We start from the raw sequence: 7,654 nt of genomic DNA on the forward strand, positions 1-7,654 counted from the left end.
TCGAGAACGAAAACCGCGGGAGATGTTTAGACGCTTTTCTAATAGAAAAGAGGGGACCGTAAATTTTGCGGCCCAGCGGGGCCGTAAACTCGTCGACGTGAGGAAATAGAATAATAGGAGGTACTCCGCGAGAATCTGGAGGCAAGGTTGCTGCTGATGTTACTGTTATTGCCGTTGCCGCTTGTTGCTTGTTCCATGTTACTTGGTGTCGCTGTTGTTGGTGTTGTCGTTTGGGTTTTGGGCATGGACCGATGATGCATTTAAATCTACAGGGGGTGTTCCTCGACGTACGCACGACACGCCGCGAATATTCTCCCTTACACATCGTACCCTTATTCCTCTTCCCCTGGTAACTTTACCCTCTTACCTTATTTCTCCCCACTCCATTCCTACCCCCACTCGCTTTTCTCCCTCCTTTTATTTCTTTCTGTTTTTTTGTTTGTTTGTTTGTTTGTTTTTTTTTTTTTTTTTTCTTTTTTTTTATATCCTTTCAATCAACGAGTGTATGTGTAGTGGAAGTTCGAAAAAATTAAGAAAATTATTTTGACGACGAATCGAAAAGTGTATGAAAAAACAAAAAAAAGAAAAAAAAATAAATGAAAGAAAAAAAAGAAAAAGGGGAGAAAAGAGAAGAAAAAAATCAACGTTATCACGTAATTAACTCATTCTAGGTAATTGTTTACGAATAATTTGTTTTCTCGAATCATTTTTCATTCGTCATAGCTTCATCCTCGATTCAATCAATTTTTTCACTCTCTCTTAATTTATACTCTGTTGAATCATTATATTCGATATACGTTAATTAATTAATTACTCTTTCGTTTTTTTTCTCGGTAATTAATTGCAACGATTTTTGGTTTCTTCTCTTTCTTCTTTTTTTTTTTATTTTTTTATTTCCCTTTTTTTTCTGACTTTTTTTTTTTTTTTTTTCTTTTTTTCGATCAGATCGTCGTTAAATTATAAGGGCTACGCTCGCGAGAACGGGAATCACGTCGATATTTCTTGTCTTCTCGATGTTTTTTTTTTTTTTTTAGTTTTTTTTCTTCTTTCTTTTTTTTTTTTAGAGATTTCTGATCGACGTGTGAATTTCTTGTTTTCCTGTCCTTCTTTTTTTTTTTCTTTCCTTTTCTTTTTTTTTCCTTCATTCTTTTCAATCTATCGTCTTATCTCATCAATCGTCGTCTTATCTCATCTATCGTCACTAATTAAACTCTATATTTAGTAATTTCTCTATATTTAACTTTAAATTTAGTAATATAGAGTTAGTAAATTCTATATATTTAATAGATAGAGATCTTCGAAGAATTGCGAAATTTAAATGCTGTTGCATGTAATGCACAAATGACAAAGTTTTTTTACTCTATTGCAATAAAATCGTACACGTGTAATAGATAAATCTATTATGACACACGACGTATCATTGTTTGTTTTTTCCCTTTTTTTTCATTTCTTTTTCTTTTTCTTTTATTACAAAGAAAAACAAAAAAAGAAAAAAAAACAAGAAACTCAATTATTACTACTAGTACTACTACTACTACTACTACTAATATTATTATTACTATTATTATTATTATTATCACTACTTTTTCATTTTCCTTATCTAATTTTTTTTTTGTCTTCCCTTTGTCGATTCAACTTTAATTGCAATACGATGTTAATTACTGACAACAGTTAATGATCCTCTTTTTAATACAATTTACGACGTATACGTACATGCATACAAACATGCACAAATACACACACACACACACACACACACACACATATATGTACAGGCATACAAAGGCACACATTTAATATCTAGTAAAATTTTCCATTCGAGGATAAACGAAAGAGAGAAAAAAGAGGAAAGAAAGAGAGGAAGAATGAATGAAGGAAAGAAAAGAAAAAGGAAACAAATGCTCGCGGTTAAGAATCCGGTGAAATCTTGTGACCGCCGTTTCCGTCAACAGTAAAAAAAAATAAGAAAAAAAAAAAATAGAAATATATATATATATATATATAAAAAGGAACAACCACTGTACTCGATCTTTGGACCGAAATATTGACTAAAAAAAAAAAAAAAAAAAAAAAAAAAAGAAAAAAGAAGAAGAAAAAGAAGAAAAAAAAAAGAAAGAAAGAAAGAAAAGGAAAAAAAAAGAACGAACGAAGATGATTTATTGTCCTCTCTGACCAAGGTTAAAGTGGGAGAGGATAAAGATCCTGTTGACAAAAAAAAAAATGAAAAAAAACAAAACAAAACAAAACAAAAAAAAGAACTTTCGCGAGTAGTTTCGGTGTGGCCAGAAAAGAATGAAGGAAGAATAAAAGAGTATGAAGAAGAAGAAGAAGAAGAAGAAGAAGAAGAAGAAGAAGGGAATAAAAGGAAACGAGAAGAAAAAAAGAAAAAAACAAAAAATGAGTCGTCGGTTTACCGCATGCGAATTTTGGCGTAAAAATGAAGTGGCGGTAGTAAAAATGTTTTCAAAAAAAAAAAAAAAAAAAAAAAAAAAAAAAAGAAAAGAAAAAAGAAAAAAAGAAAAAAGGTACGCAATTTTAGGCTCGAGAAAGAACTGACTTTTTAAAAGAGAGAAATTAGAGAGGGGGAGTGAGAGAGAGAGAGAGACAGAGAAAGAGTGAAAGAAAAAGAGAGACACATATATGGATAGACAGTTTCATAGGAAATCCTTTATAAAAGTTATACGATTGGACCAGCAGGGTGAAAAACAGATCCCTCTGCAGAGATTCTTTTTCGTTGTCGTACACGAACTAGAAAATTTTGCTCGACGTAAGCGATTTCGTTAGAAAATTGGGAAAGAGGAGGAGGGAGGGAGAGGGTAGGGGGGCGTGCAAAAAAAAAAAAAAGAAAAAAATCGTCATATCGTCCAGTAGAGAGACCAGGACGGCAAAATGATTTACGAGTGGTGCAACCTATTCCCCAATACACGATTTCTCCTACACCCTCTAAAAACTGCTGCTTTTGCTTCTTTTCTCTCCTTCATCTTCTTCTATCTTTTTCTTTTTTACATCGTCGTCCTCGTCATCTTCTTCCTCTTTCTCTTCTTCTTCTTCTTCTTCTTCTTCTTCGTTTTTTTTCTTCTTTTCTTCTTCTTCTTCTACTTCTTGTTCTTTCACTCTCTCGCGATTCCATATCGTTATCATTTACTACCTTCTTCTCGTGCAATTTGCTTTTCTCCTTTTTATTTTTAATTATTTTTATTTTTTTTTCTATCTTTTTTTTTTTTACTTTTCTTTTTTTTCTTTTTTTTTTTTAGGACGGAATTAGGATCGCGATTAAACGTTATTTAAATTCTCAGTTATCCTTTCTCGGGTTGATGCCCGAACTATTGTTAATTAATAAAGAAAGAAAGAAAAAAAAAATAGACAGAAAAGAAAAAGATAAAGAAAAAAAATACAGAAGAAAGAAAAAAGAAAAACGTTTAGTTTAATATTTTAGTTCCTGTCTTTTTTCTTTTTTCTTTTCTTTTCTTTTTTTTTTCTTTTTTTTTTTTTTTTTGGATGAAATTTTTCATCAATATCTCTGAAAGTCAATTTCTCGTAATGATAATTGACAACAAGTATATCTAACGATAATATAAAAAAAATCAATTATATTGAGATAAATATTATCTATTAAAAATTAGATATTGATAAAACTGGAAAATATTGTCTGTACTACGTACATACGTATATACAGGGTCATTAAAGAATATCCTTTCGTAAATCTATCGTGTTATTTGTACAACATTTTGATAAGATATATATATATATATATATATATATACACTACACACACACACACACATACGTATGTACATAGATAACAATTTGTTATTAGATATCATTTAGTTTTATTCTATTCTTATGTTCAGTTATTTCGTTATTTTCGAAGTAAGATGTACTGTCATATAATGCGTGGTTAAATTGTAACGTCAAAGGTTACACATTAAAGGTTATGTTAAGTCGATTAGTGTTAACGTTTAATTCATTGTAATATATATATATATATACATAGAAGGTCGTATTAATAAATCAACATTCTTTTATCTCTATTGAAAGTTCTTCAGTTTTTGAAAGATTCACGTTAGAGTCAGTTCGTTCGGTTTTGTTCCGTTCCGTTCCGTTCCGTTTCGTTTTGTTCGGTTTCATTTCGTTCCTTTATATATATAAGTGTAAATATTTACATATGTTTATAGATTATAAAATAAAAAAATAATAATAATAATAACAATAATAATAATAATATTATTATGTCTTGCTTATTCAAGTTTATTTATATCTTCGTTCATTTACGCAATATATTTTTCTCATTGAAGGTTAGGAACGAGTTCATCTATAACAAAAAATAAATCAATGTTTTTTAACATTTTTAAATCAAATTTAAATCAACACTATGTAATTCTTAGAATTCTTAGGCTATTGATATGCTAAATAGTTTATACATTCAATATTTTTCTTAATAAAAATAAAAACATCGACCGAATTCTTCGATATTCTTACTAATCAATCGTAATCTGATCACGTGATACAACCAACTTATTGTTAAATTTTTAACCAATCAGGAATCGTATAATGGTAGAGGGTATAATATAACCGTCCAATAGGAAGCAAGTTCTTTATCTTTACATATATTGTATATAAAAGAGCTGAAGGGAAGTTGAAAAGAATTTGTAAAGCCAGTCGGTATTCATCGTTCTCTAAAATCGGTCATTAATTAATTAATCGATCTGTACGTCCGTGATTAATTCTTAATTAAGCATACGTACGAATAATAATAATAATAATAATAATAATAATAATAATAATAATAATAATAATAATAATAATAATAATAATAATAATAATAATAATAATAATAATAATAATAATAATAATAATTCGATATTCCGTTAGATTATTTGATATATCCGTCTTTCGTATTTTAGAAAAATGAAATAAAATTTTATTGAGAAAAAGAAGGAAAAGAAGGTAAAAAAAGTTTAACAAAATAAAAAAAATTTTTTTTTTTCTTTAAAAGAAAAAAATATTATGTAGCGTTTGAAATCATTCGAAAATTGTTTTAAAACTCATAATGAACGTTATCGCAGTGACTAATTGCGACAAGAAGCGTCTGTATATATTTTTTTTCTCCTAAAGGTAAGCAACTTGAAATCTTTGGACTCTGTTTCACTATGTCTACGTTCATTTTTTCCCCCCAATTTATTTGTCAATCGGATCTAATCTTTTATTTCGTTTCGTATCGATCATCACACACACGTACATACGTTTCCTTATTCCGACACTTCTCATCGAATTCATCGGACAAATACTAATATAGAATTATATTAAAAAAAAAGAAGGACAATCTCATCGTAAATCTGATCGATAAAAAAAAAAAAAAAAATTAAAAAAAGAAAAACAAAAAGAAAAAACAGAAAAATCATCTTGAATATTGCGTTTTACAGGATGTAATAAAAATTAAAAGAATCATAATCGAGTACGTGAATGTAGATATGCGAGGATATTCGTGTCTCGTGAAAGAAAGAGGAAAAGAAAAAAAATAAAAGAAAAACAAAAGAAAAAAAAAAGAAAAAGAAAATAAATAAAAAAGCAAGATGACTCGTAAATTCGATAAGAATTTTTTCGAACGCGCATTGCGTTTAGGTTACAACGACGAAACTATCGAGATTATTGATTACGACGTTAAAAATTGTTGCCCGAAGGGTACAAATTTTTTAAGTGATTTGTATCGTTTGACGTTTAAATTGAAACGATCGACAAAAACAAATGATAAAAAATATAGCGTTGTAATTAAATGCGAACCAACGATGGATGTATCGGCATTAGAAATTTATTCACGACAAAATTTATTCGAGACTGAATTAAGAATTTATACGGACGTATTGAAAGAAATCGAAAGGACAATATGCCAAAGGATTGGACCTAAATTATTGTACAGTTCGAAGGATTCGAAGATTCTCATTATGGAGGATCTTAACGTTGAAGGATATAAAATAATGGATCAACAAAAGGGATTGTCGTTGCTTCATTGTCTTTTGGTAATTTACAAAATGGCCGCTTTACATGCCGGCTCAGTTGCATTTTGCGAGAAGGTAATTTTTCTTTTTTATTTCTTTTTTTTTCTTCTTTCTTTTTTTCAATTTTACATAGCAAATTAAATTAATATATATATCTATATATATATATATTTATTTATTTTTTTTTTTTTTTTTATTCCACGTAGAATCCAGAATTGGCGAAGTCCTTCAATGGTGGTATACTCGTTAACACATTGGATAGTTTTCTAAAACTATCCGAAATTAGTATAATTAACGCGTGTCGCGAGATACGCGATAGTTGGTCGTACGATTTTCACGAGTACGCAGACAAATTGGAAAGATTTGCCGAAATAATTAAGAGTAAAGAGGACACAGCTTATATTTATCAATACGAAACGGACGAATTTTGCGTTATCAATCACGGCGACTGTTGGATCAATAACATCATGTTCAAGGACAATGAGTCAGGCGAGCCCAGCGATGTTTTATTGGTTAATATTCGTTCTCGTTCTCAATGAAATAAAATAAATTTCGATAGTCGTATCGTTTCGTCTACTTTGAGAGATTTTTCACGTAGAAAGAAAGAAAAGAAAATAAGAAAAAAAAAAAAGAAAGAAAAAAACCATCTGAGATTATTTATCAAATGTACCTTAACATATGTTTTTAATTGTTTAGAACGATCATAGATATATTTATTCATTTTAGGTGGATTATCAAATGTCGGTATATTCGTCGCCTGCCATAGATTTGCTCTACTTTTTAAATATTTGTCCAGAAAATAATTTGAAATACGAGAAGGAGGATTATTTTTTGAAAATATACATAAGAACATTGGGAAATATAATGAGGACAATTGGTTGTATCACAAAACCACCTACTATTGAAGATTTAAAACGATCGATGTATAAAAGACGTTTGTATGCAATTTATTCTGGAATTGTATTATATCCACGAATAGTATCAGACGAATCTAGGACTTTTGATGAGATATTAAGTAGATTAGATGGGAATACAAAGATAAACGTTTTTAAGAAAGAAGAGGCAATCGTGTCAGTGCGTAAATGTATCAAACATATGAATCAACAGTGTTATTTCGATTGAATTATTTTATATTATGTAAGATAATTAATTAATTAATTAATAAGAGTTGTCATAAGATTTGTTATTACAATAAATTAATAATTAATCGGAAATAACAACAATAATAATAATAATAATAATAATAATAATAATAATAATAATGATAACGATGATAATAATAATAATAATAATAAAATTTGTCATTACAATAAATTAATAATTAATCGGAAATAATAATAATAATAATGATGATAATGAAGATGCTGATGATGATAATGATGATGATGATAATTTTAATAATAAGATTTGTTTCATAAAAGTGTCATTACAATAAGCTAATAATTAATCGGAAATAATAATAATAATAATAATAATAATAATAATAATAATAATAATAATGATAACGATGATAATAATAATAATAATAATGATGATGATGAAGATGCTGATGATGATAATGATGATGATGATAATTTTAATAATAAGATTTGTTTCATAAAAGTGTCATTACAATAAGCTAATAATTAATCGGAAATAATAATAATAATAATAATAAT

At 28.3% G+C, this 7,654-nt stretch overlaps 1 protein-coding gene across 1 annotated transcript; it reads left to right on the plus strand.

Annotated features, from left to right (window-relative positions):
- The first annotated feature begins 4,225 nt into the window (after window positions 1-4,225).
- LOC118442417 (uncharacterized) lies at window positions 4,226-7,206 on the plus strand. Its single transcript, XM_035867977.2, has 5 exons — window positions 4,226-4,708; window positions 4,905-5,115; window positions 5,424-6,071; window positions 6,203-6,508; window positions 6,723-7,206. Exons 3-5 carry the CDS (start codon window positions 5,574-5,576, stop codon window positions 7,116-7,118), a joined length of 1,200 nt encoding a protein of 399 aa, XP_035723870.1. The 5' UTR covers window positions 4,226-4,708; window positions 4,905-5,115; window positions 5,424-5,573; the 3' UTR covers window positions 7,119-7,206.
- The last annotated feature ends 448 nt before the right edge of the window (window positions 7,207-7,654 follow it).

The sequence above is a fragment of the Vespa mandarinia genome, chromosome 24 (assembly GCF_050613455.1).
Source record: "Vespa mandarinia isolate Hongniang chromosome 24, ASM5061345v1, whole genome shotgun sequence".
Classification (NCBI taxonomy): domain Eukaryota; kingdom Metazoa; phylum Arthropoda; class Insecta; order Hymenoptera; family Vespidae; genus Vespa; species Vespa mandarinia.

Coding starts and splice junctions, on each gene's coding strand:
- LOC118442417 (XM_035867977.2), top strand. CDS start 5,574: ATGACTCGTAAATTCGATAAGAATTTTTTCGAACGCGCATTGCGTTTA. Junction 6,072..6,202: donor CAGTTGCATTTTGCGAGAAG/GTAATTTTTCTT, acceptor TATTCCACGTAG/AATCCAGAATTGGCGAAGTC. Junction 6,509..6,722: donor AGCCCAGCGATGTTTTATTG/GTTAATATTCGT, acceptor TATTCATTTTAG/GTGGATTATCAAATGTCGGT.